This window comes from Pongo pygmaeus, chromosome 13 (genome assembly GCF_028885625.2).
Source record: "Pongo pygmaeus isolate AG05252 chromosome 13, NHGRI_mPonPyg2-v2.0_pri, whole genome shotgun sequence".
Classification (NCBI taxonomy): domain Eukaryota; kingdom Metazoa; phylum Chordata; class Mammalia; order Primates; family Hominidae; genus Pongo; species Pongo pygmaeus.
Window position 1 is genome coordinate 21,417,801 of NC_072386.2, and position 22,884 is coordinate 21,440,684.

General features: G+C 46.1%; 2 protein-coding genes across 5 annotated transcripts in view; one reads left to right on the top strand and one right to left on the bottom strand.

Annotated features, from left to right (window-relative positions):
• The window catches only part of RGP1 (RGP1 homolog, RAB6A GEF complex partner 1), a 34,375-nt gene extending 11,532 nt beyond the window's left edge, over positions 1 to 22,843 (bottom strand). For 2 of the 4 annotated variants that reach the window (XM_063650463.1, XM_063650464.1), the window contains exons 1-9: positions 22,720 to 22,843; positions 22,216 to 22,350; positions 21,707 to 21,843; positions 21,345 to 21,428; positions 21,097 to 21,246; positions 20,674 to 20,820; positions 20,332 to 20,459; positions 19,943 to 20,132; positions 19,284 to 19,435 (exon numbers count right to left, since the gene is read on the bottom strand). In XM_063650463.1, coding sequence (XP_063506533.1) covers positions 19,284 to 19,435; positions 19,943 to 20,132; positions 20,332 to 20,459; positions 20,674 to 20,820; positions 21,097 to 21,246; positions 21,345 to 21,428; positions 21,707 to 21,843; positions 22,216 to 22,331 — 1,104 coding nt within the window. In that variant the 5' untranslated portion in view covers positions 22,332 to 22,350; positions 22,720 to 22,843. Of the gene's footprint in view, positions 1 to 13,880; positions 19,436 to 19,942; positions 20,133 to 20,331; positions 20,460 to 20,673; positions 20,821 to 21,096; positions 21,247 to 21,344; positions 21,429 to 21,706; positions 21,844 to 22,215; positions 22,351 to 22,617 lie in introns of those variants that run through there. The other 2 variants (XM_054502003.2, XM_054502002.2) reach the window with 2 other exon arrangements.
• On the top strand, positions 17,959 to 19,086 carry MSMP (microseminoprotein, prostate associated). Its single transcript, XM_054502007.2, has 3 exons — positions 17,959 to 18,088; positions 18,317 to 18,425; positions 18,806 to 19,086. The coding sequence occupies exons 1-3, from the start codon at positions 17,959 to 17,961 to the stop codon at positions 18,984 to 18,986; spliced, it is 420 nt and encodes a 139-aa protein (XP_054357982.1). The 3' UTR covers positions 18,987 to 19,086.
• Positions 22,844 to 22,884: the final 41 nt, after the last annotated feature.

A 22,884-nucleotide genomic window follows, 5' to 3' on the forward strand; every position in this document is an offset into this window, starting at 1 on the left:
ATAGAAAATGACCTTGTTTCACTGGGTGTGGGCATACGTGTCATTGTTGCTACATATGTAAGGTATCTCGATATTGCACAACAGTAATTAATAGAATTTTGTAGTACAACTCCCCAAGGAAAAGATTGCTTGGAAGATTTGAGGAAGAGTTGTTGGCACAAATGGCAACTCCTGCCTCCCCTCCCCCAAAAGCAAACCAAATAAAAATAATACATAAATAGAAAAAAAGTGAGCAAAGCATGTGTTTAAAATTCTCAGGTTTATGGTGTTATACTTTGTTTGGGGAAGGAAGGAAGAAACTATGTAAATGCAATAATTGGCCAACGGAAGGTAGAGAAAAAAGGTCTTAAGAGTCTACATTTTTAAAACTCACTTACATGAACAAAGTACACATTTTTATCAATCACATCTTTGTTTTTTAATTTTTCTGGCAGTGAGTCCCAGCCAGCTGATCAGATTACTCTTGTGTACTCAGCTTTAAGGCAAACCTAACTGCCTCCTTTCTCTTCCAATCAGATTTCTCCCCTTAAGATTCTCCTACATAGAAATTACAAGCCACCACTTAAACCCAGGGTAGGTTAAATTTAGGTCCTGAAATAAGCTAAGAGCTAGCCTCAGTCCCAATTCACAGAACACAGAGATTATAGATTTTTGGAATTAGAAGACAGCAATTTTGGGCTAATTTTTCATCAATCTTCACTGAAGGGTAGAACTACTAACCTTAACATCTAGCTAATAAATATGTTTCAGACAAGCAAACAGGAGAGAAGGAGATGGTTATGGAGAACAGAACTTCCAAGGCTCAGAACCACTAACACCTCCAGAAGGGGTAAAGGAAGCATCTAATCATATCTGGGCCAATAAAGCTGGCCATGCTCTGGGGTGACTGCTTTTTAGGACAGTGTGTAAGGATACAGGTTCCGGGACTTGCCAGCCAAGCAGAAGGGTTACTATAAATATTTGTTATGGAAGTTACTCCTCAGAAAAGGAGTGCTAGCCAAACTAAACCAAGATCAAGAGCCAAGGAGAATCAACTGGGCTAGAGAATCAGAGGGGCAAAAATAGAGGCAAAACAGAGAAAAAAGTAAGGTCAGCTTCTAGAAAGTGATAAGAGGGCAACAAAATTAATGGGATGCTTCAGATCCAGAGACTGAAATTCACTCTGATCCTACCAAACCTCACCAGGTTAAAGGTTTACCTTGAAGGTATAATACACCTATGTGAGCACCTGCTCTTTCCTCTGAACCCCTGCTACTTCCTGGAGTTCGGGTTTTCTTCCGATTTGACAGGCAGAAGGCTGCTGTGTTTATTAGGGAGATGCTTAGCGGAGGCTGGGAGCTCCAGGTGTGCTCCTCTGATCCTCTGTAGCCTACTGACTCATTCAATTATTATAAGTAACCTGAGCATCTCCAGTTGTGCAGCCAAACACTCTGACACTCCCCTACAGCTGACTGTAGTGGTACACCCTCCATGACACCACACTGTCCAAGTTTCTTCCAACCAGCTGGCAGCTCTTTCTCAGTCTCTTACCGACTCTTCCTTCTCTACCTGCCCCTGGGTTGATTGATGATCCTCAGGGATCTATTCTAGGTTTTGTTTTCCACTCAACTCTCTCTCTCTTGCTTTCTCTCTCTATGGTAATACCTATGCCCATTGCTCCAATAACCAATTTCCATGTGCCAAGAATGAATTGCTAGTCCATTTCTATCAGCTTTCAAATCATATATCTAATTGCCCACAGGATATCTTCACTTGATGGTCTTGTAAGAACTTTGAACTCAACATCCAAACAAGACACATGATTTCCCTCCAAAATATCTTCCCACTCAATGTTCTCCTACTCAGCAAAGGACACTATCATCCACATAGGTGCTCAGCCAAAAACCTCAGTTATCTTTGAATTCTCCATCTCCCTCACTACTCTCCACATCTAAGCCTTGCTGGACATACCTCCAAAATATGCCCCAAATCTATCTTCACTACTACCTCTACCCTATGCAGTTCAAACCACCATCATCCTTCACCTGGACTAATTAACAATCCCTTAACTTGTCTCTCAGCGTCTAGTGTTGATCCACTCCAATCCACACTATAAAACATTCAAAATGCAGTGCTGGTAAGAATCTTAGGCGGAGAAACTGAAGCAGTCCCTGCCCCCAGGTTTGGCAGTGAAGGAGCTGAAATGAACCAGACATGCAGATTTGAACTACATTAAAATTTTTTAATTTTTTTTTTAATGCGATGCTGGCAAAGTCAATCCTCTGCATAAAACTCTTGAATAGCTTCCCATTGTGCTTAGGATGAAATACAAACAACTGATCCTGAATTTCAAGGTGCCCCATGGTCAGGTCCCTGCCTCTCTTCAGCCTCATCTCACGTCACATCCCTCTTCCTCACCCTCTACACTCTAGACACACTGAACTTTTGTTCCTTTAATTTCTCTCATCTTTGCACATGTTGTTCCTTCTGCCTGAAACTTTCTTCCAACTTTTCATCTGATTACCTCAAAATCATTATTAGGTCACAGCACAAACCTTCCTACTTCCTTTACAAACTATGTTCCTCCAAATATGTGTACTCCAATAAGACTCTGTATTTTCTCAGTAATATTTCTGAAGCTTAATATTGTTCAAGCTTCATTGCATTCATGTGTGTTTATTCCCTTATCTCTACAAAATACTGTGTCCTCAGTGCCTAGCACAGTATATGGCATAACAGACTCAATAAAAGAATGAGTGAATGAGAAAAAAAATGAATGACAAAATCAGGGTGGGTTGAGCTCCTCAGGGTGAGGAGAGATAACAGGTGGATGCTGATGGAAATAGCATCAAGGACAACAAGACAAGAACCTGTCCTCCCAAGTCTGACAGGGCCAGGTACAGTAGATGTGTTTCAACCACATGGCTCTTTCTTCTTTGGCAATGGGTGCAGCCAGGGCTGTGACACTGGTGGTGCTGAGGCAGGTACACGTGGGCACGCAGTGCCCCTGCAGCTGAGTGCACCTAGCCCCCTGCTCAGCTAGGCCACTTGCTACCTAACTTATCTCAAATGGGCCCAATCAGTCCCTCTTGGACACAGTAAACAGGACTGCCTCATTCCACATTCAGTCCTGCCTCACTTTATCGAAAGTGGTGGGTGAGCTGAGGGCACCCTCTACTCACATGAAGGTCTTGTGCATCTTCACAGTTGCCTACATTGTCCCTCATAAGCCACCAAACCAGTTTAACATAGTCCTATCTGATCATTTAATGTCTTTTTAGGTACTGCTCAGACTCTCTTGAATAAAAACTGCTCAGTCTCTCAGATAGCAACCCCTCTCCTGCTTGTCTACCTGAGATGGATCTGGATACATCAGGGGAAGGGGACTTCATAGCAGCAGGAAAAAGTTGCAACCCTTGAGGAAGTGCTCCTCCAGCTTCTTAAGATCTCCAGGCCAATGTTCCTTTGCCCCTGTTTGCTGCTTACTCTGCTGGCAACCATGGTCCAGCTCTGTGCTAGTATAACTCCAGGGTCTCTCTCAGCCTGGAGATAGCCTGAGTGGTACCCTCTGGCAGAATAAATTGCACCGTCTTCCCCTGGCACTATTTTTTCTGAGTGCGGTTGTGATACCTATTGTACCCCTCAGATGCATGCAACAGAAACCCTTCATAGTCTCTGTGCCAAGGGCTCCCCTGTTGCACATAGGGAATGCCCCACATCTTGACCTCCAGGGTCAGACATGTCCATAAAGTCTCACTGATGTCTCTTTCAAAATAACCTCTCCACGGCCAGGCACAGTGGCTCACATCTGTAATCCCAGCACTCTGGGAGGCCAAGGTGGGCGGATCGCTTGAGCTCAGGAGTTCAAGACCAGCCTGGGCATCATGGTGAAACCTCATCTCTACAAAAAAGACAAAAATTAGCCAAGAGTGGTGGCACATGCTTGTGGTCCCAGCTACTCGGGAGGGTGAGGTGGGAGGATGCAGTGAGTCACTGCACTCCAACTTGGGCGACAGAGCCAGACCTTGTCTTAAAAAAAAAATCTGGCCAGGCACAGTGGCTCATGCCTGTAACCCCAGCAATTTGGGAGGCTGAGGCGGGCGGATCACCTGAGATCAGGAGTTGGAGACCAGTCTGGCCAACATAGCGAAGCCCTGTCTCTACTAAAAATACAAAAACTTAGCTAGGTGTCATGGTGGGCGCCTGTAATCCCAGCTACTCAGGCTGAGGCGCAAGAATCGCTTGAACCTGGGAGGCGGAGGTTGCAGTGAGCTGAGATCGTGCCACTGCACTCCAGCCTGGGCGACAGAGTGCAAAACAACAACAACAAATGTCCACTTAATGTCTACATTTCTTTTCCTATTACCTAGTTCTAGTCTTACCAGGCTATGTCCAGGCTCAGCAAGAAAGAATGCCATGATGAATTTAATGATGTCTGCTATGGATAGATGATAAAGGAATCAAGCCATGAATAATGTATTTGCTGATGTAATCTTTTTCCTCAAATCCATCAATATAAATTAATCTGCCCTCTTTATTTGTATCTACTGAAATCCTACTCATCATCCAAGACTAGGTCATAGCGCTCATCCTGCTCTGATTTAACCCTATTTATTATTTGGCTATTTAATATTGGTATTAGTTTATAAATGTTAATAGTAAATAGAACTTATTTTTGATACTTGAAGTGGCTTGAAGAATGGTGGTATCATTAACACATACTATGACTCATTTTAAGGAACACATGAATGGCTAATTATAGAAGGTATCTGGTCCTCTGGCTATCAGAAAAGAGATCTAAGAGTTCTCTAAATGTAGTATTAATGAACTCTTTTGGCAAAAAAAAAAAAAAACCAATTTGCTTAAACCAAAGAAAAGAGCATTAAGTCTGGTCATTACACCTCAACAGTAACAGGAACATGAGATCATTTGATATGATTCTGCATCCAGCACTGCTCTATCACATGACACATTGTATTATAGTTGGCCGTATGCAGCCCCAGATTCCCTTTTCTCTGCAGATCAGTGACTCTTTTTGGAAAGAGGTTCATGCTCTATCATACAATAATATTAAGAAGATTACCAACAATCTGAAATGCTTCCTTCAACTAAGGTTTTGAGAAATCACAGAGAGGCAACAACATTTTTCTTGACTTTACCATATATACAATGGATGCTCATCATAATAAAAACACAATTTCGCCCACTCAAATATAAACTCCAAGGGAGCAAGGACATTGTCTAGTGTTTTCATTACTGTATCTCCAGTGCCTGACTCAGAGTAGGTAATCTATATATATTTTACTACTGAACAGTTACTACTTAATCAATATTAGATGAAGATAATATAATACACAGAACAAAAGTTTAATATTTCTATTCTACAACCTGTCTGTCTTTTGAAAGAGGCAGTCATCTTTATTCCAGATTCTTCCTTTCCTACTGTGTCTTTTGTGCAGTGAGAACAAAATTAAGCATGCGATCAAAATGGATCATAGACATAAAAGACCTAAATGTAAAAGCTGAAATCATAAAACTTTTAGATATAGGAGAAAATGTAGGAAAAAAATCTTTATGACCCGGTGTAAGGGAAGATTTCTTATGCAGGATACAAAAAACACTAGCGATACAAGAAAAAAGCAAAAAATTAGACTTCACCAAAATTTAAAACTTCTGCTCCTCAAAAGACACTATAAAGAAAACAAAAAGGCAAGCCACCAACTGGGGGAAAATATTTTTAATTCATATACTCGCAAAGGACTTGTATCCAGAATATATAAAGAAAGAACTCTTAAAACTCAGTAACAAGAAGCCAAACATTCCAGTTTTTTAAATGGGCAAATAATTTGAACAGATTTCACCAAATACGAGATACTGGTGACAAGAAAGCACATAAAAAGATGCTCAATGTCATTAAACATTAGGAAAATGCAAATTAAAACCACAATGAGGCAGCACTACACACCTACTGGAGTGATTTTTTTTTTTTTTTTTTAAGAAACTGACAATACTAAGGCTGGCACGGTGGCTCATGCCTATAATCCCAGCACTTTGGGAGGCCGAGGTGGGCAGATCACAAGGTCAGGAGATCGAGACCATCCTGGCTAACATGGTGAAACCCCGTCTCTACTAAAAATAGAAAAAATTAGCCAGGCGTGGTGACGGGCGCCTGTAGTCCCAGCTACTCGGCAGGCTGAGGCAGGAGAATGGCGTGAACCCGGGAGGTGGAGTTTGTAATGAGCCGAGATCATGCCACTGCACTCCAGCCTGGGCAACAGAGCGAGACTCCGTCTAAAAAAAAAAAAAAAGAAAGAAAGAAAGAAACTGACAATACTAAGTGCTGACAAGGATGCAAAGCAACTGGAACTCTCATATAATGCTGGTAAGTGGAAAATTGTATAGACGCTTTGGAAAACAGTATGGCACTTCTCTTTTTTAAAAATTTATCTTATTTTATTAATAAATCAGTAACTTTTTTTTTTTTTTTTTTGAGACAGGGTCATGCTCTGTTACCCAGGCTGGAGTGCAGAAGCAAGATCATGGCTCACTGCAACCTCCGTCTCCTAGACTCAGATGATCCTACCACCTCAGCTTCCCAAGTAGCTGGGACTACAGGCCTGGGCCACCACACCCAGCTAATTTTTGTATTTTTTGTAGAGATGGGGTTTCACCATGTTGTCCAAGCTGGTCTCGAACTCCTGGACTCAAGCAATCTGCCTGCCTTGGCCTCCCAAAGTGCTGGGATTACAGGCATGAGCCACTGCACCGAACTGGCAGTCTTTTATTTATCAAGTAAAACATTTACTTACAACAGGATCTCAGATTTCACTTCTAGGTATTTATCTTAAAAAAAATGCAAACATATGTCCACAAAGACTTCAATGTGAGTGTTCATAGCAGCTTCGAAAAAAGTGGAAAACAGCCCAAATATCCACCATCAGATGAATGAATAAACAAACTGCTGTATGTCCATACAATGAATCATTGCTCAGCAATAAAAATAGACTTTTTTTTTTTTTTTTGAGACGGAGTCTTGCTCTGTTGTCAGGCTGGAGTGCAGTGGAGCCATCTTGGCTCACTGCAATCTGTCTCCTGAGTTCAAGAGATCCTCCTGCCTCAGCCTCCTGAGTAGCTGGGACTACAGGGGTGCACCATCACGCCCAGCTAGTTTTTGTATTTTTAGTCAAGACAGGGTGTGTTCACCATGTCGGCCAGGCTAGCCTCAAACTCCTGACCTCCCATGATCTGCCCACCTCAGCATCCCAAAGTGCTGGGATTACAGGAGTGAGCCGTCGTGCCTGGCCAAACTATTAATATACATAAAAACATGAATAAATATCAAAAACAGTGTGCTGAGTTAAAGAAGCCAAATGCAGAATACATACTCTGTGACTCCATTTACATGAAACTCTACAAAACAAATCTACAGTGATAGAAACCAGATCAGTGTGGATTGCAATGAGTGGGGAGCAAATGCAAAGGGTAATAAGGAAATTTGCGGGCAGTGGGGGGGTGGTGACAGAGATGTTCTATATCTTGATTGGGAGATGATTACACAGGTATATACATCTGCTAAAACTCACTGAATTGTACATTTTAAATGGGTACATCTTCCTGTATATAAATTATATTTCAATAAAGTTGAAAAAAGTATTTTGAAACAGTTATTTAAAAGTATTTTTTGTTATCAATAGTATCTGGCCAACAAATCATTATAGAGATTAAGCAGCCCATTGGTAATATAAGGTTATCCTTGCTCCATTAGCCTTCTGAAACATACCAGAAGAATGAGTTCTCTGTCCAGTGGAAATGGAGTTAATTTGTTATCCAATCCACAGGAGTTAAAGAGTGTGGAATATGCACACTTCTCATCATTAGCTTAAATCAAATTTTTAAAAATCAGACCAAGCGCTAAGAATTGAAATTAACCTTTTCCCAAAAGGATAGTGCTTCAAAAGATCTCCACTGTGGGAAAACAAAACACTTCACTTCTTCTTTTTTTTTTCTTCTTTGTATTTTATTTTCAAGACAGGGTCTCACTCTGTCTCCCAGGCTGAGTGTGGTGGCATGATCATGGCTCACTACAGCCTCAACCTCCTAGCCTCAAGCCATCCTCCCACCTCAGCCTCCTGAGTAAAAAAAGGAAGTCCCTCTTCCTCCCCTCCTCTCCTTTCTCAATCTCTCTTATCAGAGTTAATGTCTGTCATCAGTCTGATGTGTTTTTTCTTTTTTCTTTCTTTTTTTTTTTTTGAGATGGAGTCTCACTCTGTTGCCTAAACTGGAGTGCAGTGGCAAGATCTTGACTCACTGCCATCTCCATCTCCCAGGTTCAAGCGATTCTCCTGCCTCAGCCTCCCAAGCAGCTAGGATAACAGGCATACACCACCACACTCGGCTAATTTTTGTATTTTTAGTAGAGACAGGGTTTCGCCATGTTGGCCAGGCTGGTCTCGAACTCCTGACCTCAGGTGATCTGCCTGCCTTGGCCTCCCGAAGTGCTGGGATTACAGGCGTGAGCCATCGCGCCCAGTCTGATGTGTTTTCTTCCAGGCAATTTCTATATATCTCATTCTTGTTTGAAAAAATGCATGCATGTGAGATATAAATAGGATTATATTATTCATATTATTATGTAACTTGCTTTTTATGGGCTGTGATTTTCTACTTCTTTTGTATCTTCTTGTCATGCCTGATTAAAACTGTACACATGAAAATCCTGCCAAAGGTGAAGTCTAGGAATACGGAGGGACTCCATTAATCTCACTATTATATAGCCCATTAATTACTCATAATAGGATGGATTTAGGCTCACATTCAGCTGAACAATGAGGAACCTAAAGAATGCTAACACAAGGCTAGCCTGAAAAGTTCTAAGAGATAGGGAGAAGGTTCTTAAACAGGGAAATCTCAGGATGAAAACAATGTTCCAAGAAGAATAAGACGGCAACAGTATATATAATATAGAACAGAATTAGACAGCAAGGAGACTAGTTAAGTGGCTAATACAGAATAGTAAATTAGAAGAAATGAGATTCTGGATTACAGTGGTGGCCAGTAGAATGGAGAGAAGCTTTTACTGAATTCTAACAAGGCAGACTTGTAGAGTGGAAGAAACAAAAGATTTGAACTAGAAGAGCTAGATTTGAATCCCAGCTCTGAAATTTACTAGCTGTGTGACCTTTGGCAAGACACTTCTTCCATATCTCAGTTTCCCTTCAATAAAAGGAACACCTTGAAATATCAGAGCCTTTAACTTTTTTTTTTAACAGCAGAACTGTTTTTTTTTTTCTTCTGTTAAAAAGAAAATCTTCAAGGAAGCCAGTACGTTTAATTTGTAAAACAAATAAAAGCAAGATTGTTCTGGTTGAAGCATAGGTAAAGGGCTCAGAGCCCCAGCTAGCCTTCATTTCACCCTTCTCAGCCACTTCTGAGGCATCCTTCAGAAATCTCCAGAGGGTTGAGGAACAAAGTTTGATAAATCTCTAAAGACTTTAGTATCAACTCTATTATCAATTACTTGAGGGGGTAAAATTGACAGAGGTCTAGAAAAATAATAATGAATTTAATAGTGCCACAGAATCACATGACAGAAAGGGCGAATTGACTTTTCCTAAATCTGCCTGCTTCTCCTCGCAGGTTGAACCCAATTTAATGTCTAAAACCTCATCCAACCCTTGGGCAAACGGTCATCTAACCTCTATATAAACAATATGGCCAAAATTTACTGCCTAACAATTCAGTTCATTCCACTTTGGGGTCCTCAAATGAGTCAAAAGTTGTTCCTTATCAAGCCAAAATTTGTCCTCCATCACTAAATAAAAGTTCTTAATCTATCTTCTGGAACTAAACCAATAAATCTAATTGCTCCTTCATCATGACAGTCCCTCAATTGTCTGAGGAGAGCTATCACGTCTGCCTTATTTCCTTGTATTCTCCCTTGCTCTGGCATGACATGAATATCCCAAGGAGGCAGCCTGCTCCTGTTTTGGATCAAGTTGAATTTTTTTTTTCAACAGAATCTCACACTGATCTTGGCTCACTGCAACCTCTGCCTCAGGTTCAAGTGATTCTCCTGCCTCAGCTGGGATGACAGGCATGTGCCAACATGCCTGGTTAATTTTTTGTATTTTTGGTAGAGATGGAGGTTTTACCATGTTGACCAGGTTGATTTGAACTCCTGACCTCAAGTGATCTGCCTGCCTCGGCCTCCCAAAGTGCTGGGATTACAGGTGTGAGCCACCACACCCAGCCAGAGTCAGTATTTTTAAGCATCTAAGTGCAAGTAGGTTTTCATTTATTTGTGGCTTTAAAGAAACTTAATTTAATCAAGCCAGATGATCCTCCTTTAAAAAATGACTAGCTTTGATAACTAAGTGTAAATAGAACCCAAATTCATTATTTGGTTGTTTTTGTTTTTTAGGGTTTTTTTTTTATTTGTTTGTTTGTTTGAGACAGGGTCTTGCTCTGTCACCCAAGCTGAAGTGCAGTGGCACAATCATGGCTCACTGCAGCATCGACCTCCCAGGCTCAAGTGATTCTCTCACCTGAGCCTCCCAAGTAGCTGAGACTACAGGAGTGCACCACCACACCTGGCTAATTTCTGTATTCTTTTTTGTAGAGACAGGGTTTTGTCATGTTACCCAGGCAGGTCTTGAACTCCTAGACTCAAGCAATCCATCTGCCTCATGTTCCCAAAGTGCTGGGATTACAGGCATGAGCCACTGCACCTGGCCCTAAAAATATTCTTTTCTTGCTGAACATTAGCTGCTTCCAGTGTACTAGAAGTAGATTGCCAAACCTTTTGGCCCAAAGCAAATTGTAAAGACATTTAGCTAGGGATGCAAAAACATCTAAGACTCAAGGTCCAGTGAAGCAGACATAAATAACATAAATAAAGAGAAGCATCCTGATTCCAAAGCTTGCATCTAACAACCAACTCCCAGGGAAATGTAGTTCTCATGATTACAAATTCAATTATCACCAAAATGACATGAAATATCAATGCTAGAAGGAAAGCTTCATTCACCATTCCTTATCCTACCCACCCCATAAATCTACTACCAGGTCTGTGAAATCAGGATCTGTGGCTTGGGACTCAGTATCTGCCAGTCTGGGTAGTTTGGGGGATGGGTAAAAGGAAGCATGGCTGAGTCCCTAAGGAGAAAGCAAGCCAGCATAGTCACAGTCCGTGATGCCTGTGGGAGCACTGAGCCCATACAGTTTCCTGTGCTCCAGTTGTCTTGGTAACCTGAGGCCTCCTTATTTGTGTTGGCATCATGGGGCCAAAAGCGGAAGCAAAGCTGGAACACCAGGAAGACTTGCAGGGAAAAAAAATGTAGATAATGCAGCAGTTATGCCACAAGAGGGTCAAGCCTAGGGCAGAATTACCTGGTTGGGGGTGAGAAGGTAGTGTCTTGTAAAAATCAGATCTCTGGGTTCTACCTTCAGCGTTTCTGATTCAGTAGGTCTAGGATAAGCTCAGGAACCTGCAATTTTAAGAAGCTACCACCTACCAAGTAAGTCAAAGACCACACTTTTAAAATTCCGGCTACAAATCAGCAGTTGGGAAGAGAAAGTATAACCATTTAATCAATTTCAAAAAGCTGATAGTCTAGTACAGTAATTGTATACACTGGGGTAGAGGGTATATTTTGTCTGCCAGGAACATTTGGCAGGATTTGGAGACATTTTGGTTGTCACAACTGAGATAATATCATTGGCATCTACTGAGCAGATGCTAAGCATCCTACAATGCACAGGACAGCCCCCCACAACAAAGGATTATCCTCCAAAATGTTAACAGTGTCACAGCTGAGAAACTCTATTCATGAGGATATTCTGCTCTCCCAACAACGACCCCCCACCCCGCCCATCAGTCCCAATCCATTGGAAATCAGTACTACACAGTTTGGGTCACAATGCAGAGACTTATGTGAGATCCCCTGAAAAACTTTGAGACCCCAGAAATCTTTTTTAAAATAGTGAATTTCATTAAAGAGATAGAAAAGGAGAAGATTAGAACAGACAATAAAGGAAAGTAAGTATGGGCAACAAGGGTGAACCAAAAAAGAGATCAAAGGAGGCTGAGGCGCTGAGTGACAGCAGTGGGAAATCAATGCTGCCCCTCAGTGGATGCAGCCCATTTGTAAAGAGATGATAAACCCATGAAAAATAACAGGCACAAAAAAATAAAAAAAAAAAAGAAAAGGAAAAATGAATAAAGGAACTGTGTAGAAATAGCTTTAGGATTTGTCAAGTGTAGATCTGAATGAAAAAAGGACATTAGAGATTCTTCTACAAAAGAATGCTTAAATAAAAAGTCTCCAGCAAAGATGACAGGGCTTCTAGAAGGAGATCAATAATTATATCAGAAAGGAAAAGAATTGTAAGTATTTACAACCCTCTAGTCCTAATCACCCCCAAGATAGGTGGGTCCAGAAAAATGCACCTTGGTTTCACCAAGGAGAGACCACGAGAGGGAAGGGAAAGTGGAGAAGCAATTTCAATTTCATATCAATTCTTTTTTTTTTTTTTTTTTTTTTGGAGACAGGGTCTCCCTCTGTCACCCAGGCTGGAATGCAGTGCAGTGATGCAATCTCGGCTCACTGGAGCCTCAGCCTCTCAGATTCCAGTGATTCTCCCATCCCAGCCTCCGGAGTAGCTGGGATTACGGGAATGCGCCACCACGCCCAGCTAATTTTTGTATTTTTAGAGACAGGGTTTCACCATGTTGGCCAGGCTGGTCTCGAACTCCTGGTCTCAAGCAATCTGCCTGCCTTGGCCTCCCCAAGTTTTGGGATTACAGGTGTGAGCCACTGTGCCCGGCCCATCATCTACTGTCTGTAATAATTTAGAAATCTGGCACCAGGATTATGAAATTCACTATACAGTGTGTGGCATAACACCAAGCTTAAATGGTCACTGAGTGGACTTCACAATAATGGCCACTTTATGCTTCTGGATGCAAAACGTTGGGAGAGTTTGAAGTGGATATGAATTTGAGAATGTGTTTTCTTGTAGGAAAAGTAATGGAAACATAAGCATCTTTTTCTAATCACAGGAAAGGTTAAGGCTTTGGTGAAAGCAAGCATAACTGAGTTTAAAAACAGTCTAGAATAAGAAAAGGGTAATAGAAGAGGAAGGAAGGCAGAAGTGGACCATGCAGAATAAACAATCAAGCCTAGCTTTTTTAAAAAGCTGAGGTCTTACTAAAGAGAAAGGAGGAAAAACGGAAGATTTCAACATAAGAGTGTTAAAGGTGGAAAAGAGCCAGAAAGGACTGTGGGCTTTAAAAAAAAAAAAATCAGTGAAGCAGTAGTGGTGTATGTTGGCAAAGAGAAGTGTAGAGTTGAGAGGAGGGAGAGAATTTATGGTAGAGGAAGTCGGTGTGAAGTTTTCCTCTCAAGATGCCCAGCAGAGCAAAGAAGGAATGAAGGCAAAGGCCACTGGGAATAGAGTAGGGCTGGGGCTAAAACAGCACGGGAGAATGCAACAGGACCCAAAGTAAGACATTTTCTTTTCTTTTTTTTTTTTTTTCCCATTAATTGACCCAGATTTGCTTGTTTGGGACCATAGGCAACGCAGAGTTTAAGGATCTTTATGATTTACAAAGTAATCACCTTTGGCCCAACATAACACAGATCATAACGATCATGACAGAATTGGTGTCTCTGAGACAAGTACAAAATACCATTTTAATGTTGATTTTAGAAGAGAAGTCAGACTAATAAATTGCTGTGTTGTAGAAATACTATGGTGAATTAAACAGCTTTAACTTTTTCTATCAGCCACAGGATAAATACAGAAACTGTATAATTACATACACATCCACAGAAGATAGTAGCCTTATATGCTAAAATTGTGAGTTGTTTGTCTTTGTATACTGTAGTCCAAGGCTCCCATTCCAAGAAATGTTTTATTTGGTTCAAAATATATAGGGCAGGTCAGAGGGCTACACAGAAAAAAGGCTAAAAATAAAGACAGTAAAATGAGGGAGAGGAAAAGTGGAAGTGCAGCACTACTGATCCAGAAAAACTGAGGCATCAGCCACAAAGAATTCAATCAAGTCAGTGAGGGGAAAATGGCACAAAAGCCAAACAAGAAAAAGGCTGAATACCATATTACCAATCTGAGAGCCTCACTTTTGGTTTTAAGTCAAATATTGAATTAGATTGTGCAACTTTTCTATTTTTATTTTTTTATTTTAAAAAAATCCACCAAAATTACTTAAATCGTTTGACAGAGTCATACAATTTTAAATGACTATAAAAATGTGCAGATCAGTGCCAAATTTTTTGGCAAAGGCTGAATGGCAGACAGTAATCCAAGACGCAGACAACCTTGCTTTTAAGCCATCCGTTACACAGAGACCAGCAGGCTCCCTTCTACCTGTGAGACGAAATAATCCCAAAATGTACCCAAATAATCATAACTCCCCCTACTCCTAAAACCTACCCTTCACTGTCTACGCCAGCCTCTGGACAGACCTGATGCCTGGGGTTTGGCCATTTCCGCCTTCCCACAACTATGTTGGTCTCCCTCCTCCCTCCTCAGGTCCCTCAGTTCTCCCAGGCCTAACTTGGCGTGCTTCCTTCCTCTGTCACCCCAATCAACCCGGCTCCCCTTCCCTTTCTGGGTTTCGCCACCTGCCCGACTCCCGGTTTCCCCCCGGGAGGCCCCTCCTTGCCCTGGGGTCTGCTCTCGGCCCGCCAAGTTCTCCCAGGGGCTCCCTCCCCACCTGCCTCCATTCAGTCAGACTGTGTTCAGTGTCCGTTTCGCGCCTGTAGCGACACCAGGACAGAAGCCCACTAAGTGACCCTCTGCTCCCAGAAACCCTCCTGGCTCCTCCAGACCCTCCGGGGCTCTGGCCCGCAGCTCCCCTCTCCCTTCGGCGGCGGGGGTCGGCTGTGACTCACCGGAGGGCCAGCAGCCAGGGTTGGGGTGGGGGGGCCGGAATTCTCTCACTTCCTCCCCGCGCACCTGCCCCGAGGCTGGAGCGCCGCCCGGCCGGGCCTCCGGCGGATGTTTTCCTTGTCCCCAAGCGTGTAGTGCTCGCCAGCCGCCCCCTCCGGGACCTGCGCGCCAGCCACCGCGCCCCCAGGACCCAGCGGGCCTGGTCCTCACCACTCACCCCCTCTCCAGCAGGCACGCATGCGGGCTCGACCCACACCTCGGCACCGCCCCCCCAACTTCTGGGAGAGGACTCCTGGCTCAGCCCAGCCTCTAGCTTTCCAGAAGCCCCTATATGCCTACCTCATCTTCGTTACAGGCGATGAACCCTCACTTCTGTCCCCGTTTCCGCACACGCACCAATCCCCACTGGGGCTCCCTTCCCCTTCGGCATCACCCCCACCTTCATGCGCCCCAGCTCCCCACTCACATCCGCCCCCTATTGGGCTGGCTCTAGCTTGCATGAGCAAAAGGTGGCCCAGGGCCCAGCCTTCCAGGCTGTCCGCTGGACCCCTTCTCTGGGAAAGGGGGCAGAGCTACTGCCACTGACAAGACCTTTGGGCCCTCGTGCTAGACAGGCCTTCGAATCCACCTGCTCCAGCCCAGAGAACAGGCCTAGGCCGTGCCTCCCACACCGCAGCCGACCTCAGAGCACCCTGCTTCAACTGTGAGGTTTTTCTTGGCACTCCTCTGAAACGGAAAGGGTATCAGTCCTGACTAGGGCGAATGTGAGGTCCATTCTGCATCTCCATCCACCTTAGCTGTCTCCTTGGAAGAGGACAGTAAGGGAGTTTGAGGTGCACTGACACAGTCATTTCTGAACAGTGAAGAGATGACAGGCAGGGTGGCCCTCTTGAAAAGTCAGCCAGAAGTAGCTGTATCTGATGCACTAGGTGGCAGGGAGTGAGTCTTGGAGTAAATGGGACTGAAAACTTAGAAAAACCAAATAAATGCCAAAGAGACTGTCCCTATGGGGAATACCTGGAACATGGGTCTTTGAAGTGTGGAAAAATGAAAGAAATCCAATTTGACCAGGGCCTTTAGTGCCAAAGAGATGGCTAGCAGGAGAGTGGTGAGAAAGGAGAAGTGGAGAGTTCACATGAGCGGAGATGGGAAGAAATGGATCCAAATCCCAGTGCGAAAAAGCAGGAGACTTAAAGTTAGCCTGGCAGGATGATGAGAAAAGGACACCTTGTCCTAGGGTAGAGGCGAGGGTGCAGATCTGGGGGAAGGCTTAATGGGAACAGTTTCTCAAACTAGACATTCGGAAGTCAATACAAGGGCCAAAACCAAAATGCTCCTGGAGGTACCTGTTTTTGAAAGAGGTAGGAAAGGTGACATGGAGCAGGGGTCTCCATCCCCCAGGCCACAGGCCAGTACCAGTCTGTGGCCTGTTAGGAAGCGGGAGCACAAAGCAGGAGGTGGGCGGCGGGTGAGTGAGCATTACTGCCTGAGCTCCTTCTCCTGGCAGATCAGCAGAGGCATTAGATTCTCACAGGAGTGCAAACCCCACTGTGAACTCCACATGCAAGGGATCTAGATTGCACACTCCTTATGAGAATCTAATGCCTGATGATCTGAGATGGAACAGTTTCATCCCAAAATCATCTCCCCGCTGCTATCCCCCTCCATCCACTGGTGGAAAAATTGTTTTCCACAAAACCAGTCCCTGGTACCAAAAAGGTTGGGGACTGCTGACAAGGAGCATGAGTGTGAAAGGTGCAGAGGTCTATGCCAGGAGACAGCCATCTCCAATAGAAGCCCTCAGCTATGCACAAACTGCTTAATGTCATTCAAAGAAAATAATGTCGCCCATCTTGCCTCCGAGCTTTAGCCCCAATCACAGCAACTGCTATTTCCTGACGCTTACGCACCAGAGATGGTGATAAGAGCACTGCACACATTATCTCAGTTAATCCTCATAACAGCCCAATGAGTTGGTATTACTATCCCCAATTTATAGATGAGGAAACAGGCTCAGAGAGGTGAAGTAATCTGACCAGGTTACATAGCTAAGTGGAGTCAGGATCTGAATCCAAGAAGACTGTCTCTACAGCCCATGCTCTCAATAATCCATCCTGGGCTCCTCCAGAACCTGTGGGAAACTCAGAGGATGCCAAATGATAAATTCCTAAAAACCTCACTCCATTACATATCGGAAGAAAGAGAGGACACCTCTGTGAACCTGGAGTGATTAATCCCATCAGGGCACTTAGAGATGCTCCTCTTTGAAAGGGGAAAGAACCATCCCCCGATGTGGGGTGATCCCACATCTGCTGTATGTTTGAAGGTGATAAGCAATGGACAGTTCACCTCTGGCATGCCTGAGGAAAAGAGACCCTCCCCACCATCTCTGAGGGGCAGCCCTATTTCTGGATACATTAGGGAAACCCTGCCCTAGGATCTGAGGGAAACACAGTCTCCACTCCAGGTGCCTGCTCACTCTCCTGGAGCCTCTGGCCGTCACACCCTATTGCAGCTCCTGGGTTTGGCTGGGGCACAGGATTAACCATCCCCAGGAAATGCCTCCCTCCGGTCCAGGCAGGGATCCCAGCATACACACCCCTGGTGGTGGCAGTGGGGGAGAAAGGGGGAAGGTGGAATGCTTCCTTCTCTCCAGGTCAGGGAAGAGATCTGGGGACCACCTGGGGGCCCTCACCCCTCCTGCCTCCTTGCTGGGGAAGTGCCCAGTCCAGTGCCCCCTCCATGGCCACCTCCCTCCCTCTAGCTGTGCCGGGGCATGAATCAGCTCTCACAGCTTGTTAAAGCTAGACTTCTTGTTTTCATGCCCTCACCTCAGGAAACAGAGTTACAGCTTTTCCAGCTCTACTCAGCAGGGGGCCAGGGTCCTCACTTTATAAACATCCCCAGCCTGTGAGAGCAGAGGGCAGGGAGATAGTGTGAGACAGGAGCCCAGGGGATAAAGAGAGAAACTAAGACTCAAGGAGCAACGCAAAGCAAAGTCAAGGAGTCAAGACCAGAGTAGCTGAGCAGAGGCCAAGAAGGGTCCGAGAGGGCTGTGCAGCAGCAATGGCCCTAAGGATGCTCTGGGCTGGACAGGCCAAGGGGATCCTAGGAGGCTGGGGGATCATCTGCTTCGTGATGTCTCTACTCCTCCAGCACCCAGGAGTCTACAGCAAGTGCTACTTCCAAGCTCAAGGTAAAGTGGGGTGAGGCATTAGGAATGGAGGAGCAGCAGAGAGGGCAAAGGGAGGATGGGGCCTTACAGATGATCCCGTGTCAAAATACCCAGGTTCCCTCCAGCTGTGAAACAGGAAAGACAAACTAAACATGGGGATAGTGCGTACTTACTGTCTCCACCCCAGACCAGAAGAGCCTCTGCCTCTCATCAGCACTCCTACACCTAACATTTCCCGTTCTTCCCTAGCCCCCTGTCACTATGAGGGGAAGTATTTCACCCTGGGCGAGTCTTGGCTCCGCAAGGACTGTTTCCATTGCACTTGTCTGCATCCTGTTGGCGTGGGCTGCTGTGACACGTGAGTGACCAAAGATGGCCAGAGAGAATGACTCTGATATGAGTGACTGAGGGATGACCAGGGAGTGACTAGATTGCTGTGATGTAAGAATGAACAGAAGAGCAATACAAGATGGGCCAAACCTGAAGGGACCAACACTAGTGTGAAAGATAAAGCTTCAGGCTATAAATCAGGGGAGGTTGGGGTGGACCTGGAGAGAAAATACTCCTGTTATAAAACAAAAAAGGCCCACATATGGTAGGTGACAGCTTAGTTAGGAGGACCAAGGGGCCATGGAAAGGGGCTCTGGTGGGGGAAAACTGTGAGAGAGGGAACGTGTGGGCAGGGATAAAGGTAGCCTTTCACTGTGCTGACTCCTTCCCCCATCCTTGGTTCCCCAGGTCCCAGCATCCCATCGACTTCCCGGCTGGGTGTGAGGTACGTCAGGAGGCAGGAACTTGCCAGTTCTCCTTGGTGCAAAAATCTGACCCTCGGCTGCCCTGCAAAGGGGGAGGGCCTGACCCAGAATGGGGCTCAGCCAACACCCCTGTTCCTGGGCTTCCTGCTCCCCACTCCAGCTAAACTCAACTGATCACCCATCTGCTGACTGCTCACTGCTGCTGCCACTTCCAGGGAAACCACTAGCAGCTACCAATGTATTCTGAATAAATAAATTAATGCTATAGCTGAAAGCCTGACTCTCACTGTCCACGACACTGGACCCCAGGTGGAAAAAGTGGGTCCCATTAGAGTCCAGGTGCTGAGTTCTCAGTATCTGGAAGGAACTAGCACCAGGGTGGGCCAGTTTCAGATGGTTATGGTGCTGGTGCTGGGGCCTGGGGCAGCATATGAGGCCAGGGTGGGGCTGGTAGGCAGCACCTTGATGGGGAGGTCCCAGCTGAAGGTGTCTACAGGTACTTGCTCAGGTCCTGTCCAGGTGGTAGGTTCGGGCTGTTCCATAGGGGGTAGGAGTACCAATCCTGGTTCTCGGGACGTTACAAATTCAAAATGCAATCTCCACTTCAAGGACACTATGGAAGAAAAAGATTAAGGTAGAAGCATTAGAAGCCAGCAGGAGTAAAAGCCAATGACAGGATATAGTTAGTGAATGAGAAAAAAACAACCTGTATTCAGGAAGACAGGGAAAAGTCACAGGGCAGGGAGCTGTGATTAAGGGTTTTTCTGAAGCAATCGGGTATTTACCACAGATGTGAGCTGAAGATAGCAGTATTAAGTACCTAATAACCCAAGAGTGAGGCAGTCAAGTCTAGGTAGCGTGAAGTAATCAAAAATCAGTGTATCACAGGGTCCCAGTAGGTAGGCATGGGGAAGGAGTTCTATCAAGCTGTTAGGAGTTTAGGGGTCAGTGCATCTAAGAAACAGGAAGAGGTTGAAGGTCTGAGAAACTGTTCAGGGTCAGAGGCTAGACGTGGGTATGTCTGGGAGTGTGTATAAGGAATCAGGATCCATTACACCCTCCCTTAGCACAGCATTTTACTGTCCCCCTCTCCCTTCTCCAGTAACAGTGAGGGTCTCACCAATGGCTGTACAGAAGCCTGGGGTGGAGCTGAGAGGGATTGGGAGGGAGAAGCTGGTTCTAGTTGTATGTAGGCAGGATTCCTGGTGCCGGGCATGAGTCACATGTGACACAGAGGGGACACCCCCTGCCCCACGTCGCCGCTGGTACTCAGGCTGTACACGCTCCTCGGTCTGTAAGCTGACTGAAAACTGGGAGCAAGAGAGAGGTGTATGCTAACAGGAAGTGCTGTCTGTAGGTGAGGACAGCCCAACCTCAAGCTGTTTTACAAAGGGACCCTGGATGACACCACTATCCCCTTCTACATGCCACCCCTCTTTATACAGGCCTTCCACCCTAGCCCTTCAACCCCAGCACCCTAGCAGGTAAGAAGCTCTGCTCCCTTCTTACCTGCAAACAAGCTACGGTTCCTTCCCCTAAGTTTAAGGTCCCCACCACGTCCTCGCCAAGTCTGTACACAGATTTGAAGATGCCAAACGTCCCAACTTTCCCTCGGCCATCACTGATATTGTATAGATCTGGGGAGAATAGGACACTATAAGCCTGGAGTCTACATGCTGGAGAACATCTAGGACTGGGCACCACAGGCCAAAAGATGGGGCTTTTCTTTATAATTGGAGGTGTGAGGTATCAGTGGATCCACAGAAGTGTGTGGTGGTTAGGAGACTGTCTCTGAGATGGGAATACAATGAGGGGAAGGATGGGGTAGGACAATTCTGAAAGAATTCTCACGGAGGCTGCGGCAGGATGTGGCAGCCATTAGGCGTTCCCCAGCCAGCTCAGCTAGCCATGAATCCTTCTTCCCACCTTCATCCTCCTCCAAGAATGGACTGGATGGGGCTACAGCCTCATCCTGGGGAAACCGGACATCCTGAAGGCCTAGAGAAAGAATGAGTGGAGAGGTAATGCTGAGAGGGAACAGAGATGAGAGTAGACGTTAGGGTTTTAGATTCCAACGTGAGATGGCTAAAGGTAAGGGGCGCCAGGGCTAAGGTGTACATCTCTATCTCCAGAACCCTCCCTCCCTTCCCAACTCCCTAGCACTGTCACTGACACCAGAAAGTTTCCCTGCAGCCCCTCTCGAAAGCCCTCTAAGACAATTTCTGCTTTGGCATGGCCCTTCCCCAGCCCTTCCCTCCAGGAGCCCTTGCTTACCAGTCAGCACAAGAACCCTCAGAGGGACTCTGAGTAAAGTGATAGGGGAGTTGACACGCTGGCAGCCAATGGTCAGTTTGTAGACGTACTTGACTGACTGACCCCGAAAGGAGGGTGGTCCCTCTATGGGCAGCACTTCACTGTAGGAGTCTGGTTGGGAAGTAGTTGTCAGGGCAGCCAGAGGCACCAGAGGAGTCCTCCCTCCACGAGACTTAGGAGGCAATTCAGGGATGGGGACAATCACTCACATGATTTGGACTCTCCAGGATCTAGCCTCAGGTCACAGAATAGAATTTTTGGTGGAGTAGAAAGGATACACTGGCCCCTCTCACCTGAAAAAGGTAAGAATGACTAATTTAATGACCCATTGTCCAGTACTGAACAAGACTAGCATGGCAAGTGGAGATAGTGAAAGGCTGCCAGGCCCTCTTTCCCTGCTGTGAAATGGGAATAGTCTTTTACCCCCAAAGCAATAGTCATGCTCCCCAACATCCCCAGCATGACAGGAACTGTAAGAACAACAACAATTAACAACTTCACCCATGGGTGACAACGCCTCCAGACACACCCTCCGCACCCCCCCCCCCCCAGGCAAATGCCCCTCTCTAACCTCGGTGTGGCAGAAAGACAGTCTGGCTGTCGGGCTGGACATCTGGCTGACTAGAGTCAGGGGGAGGCAGTGCTACTCGACTCTCACTGACATGGAACTGGCAGTGGATTTGGGCACTGGCCCAGGCCAGGGCCTCACTGTGGGAAGAGGAAAAGGAGGCATCAGAGGTAGTTCCTGACTTCACAAATGCTTTCCCAAGCTCCCTATCACACTGTCTTAACCAACAAGGTTAGATGGCTGTCCTAGTGATCAGGAAATCCAGAACCCCAAAGAGAAACCATTAAATAAAGAGTAGCAGAACTGTGCGTAAAAAGGGTAATGGGGGAGGGGAAGGAAAGGGTACAGCTATGTCATCCACATCTTTTGTTAAAAAGCCCTCTTCTACAATGACAGCACAGTGAGCAAGAGGAGGTGGTGTCGCTACAGGACAACCTGAGCTCTGCCTCAGACCCACACATAATCTGGCTTCTTCCCAGAAGGGCCACCACCTTCAGTGCCAGCATCCCCACCTGGATGCAGAAGTGGCCGTGGGGGGAAGGGGGTTGGTGACGGTCACTACACACTCCAGCGCCTCCCCAGCCAAAAATACAGGACCCCGGCTCAGCTCTGCTACCACTTCAATCATTGCAGCTCCGGAATCAGACCTAGAAGGAAACAAGGCGGGGCGGAGGTCAGCACCGTGACAGGGAGGGGCGTTGCGGTGAGCACCTAGGGCTGAGGACTGAGGACAGGGGTGGTCAGCACCGTGGTGCCGAGGGAGCGCCTGGATATAGGAGGGGTAGGTGGGTGGGAGGGAGGCGACTGAAGACTCAGTACTGCCCAGGGGGAGGACGTCGCTCTGGGCCCTAGACCCCCGCCCCTGTGCGACGGGTTCTTCTCCCTGGGCACCCCCGCGGAGTTCCCAAACTGGCCTCCTCTCCCCGTTTCCTCAAAGTTCCACGTCCCAGCCCAAGATCACGGCTGCTCGTCACCTCGCATAGTCGACACTAGGGATCGGCACCCCGAGGCCTCACCTGCCCGCCCTTCGGGGACCTAGCTAGGTGCGCGGCGGCGGCGGCGGCGGCGGCGGCGTCCGCTGGGCGGTAGAGGCGGGACTTCCCTTCGGTCCCCCACCCTCCGCGGAGTCCCTTCCGGCCGGAAGCGCCCGGCAGGCCAGACCGGAAAGGGCTCCGGTCGTC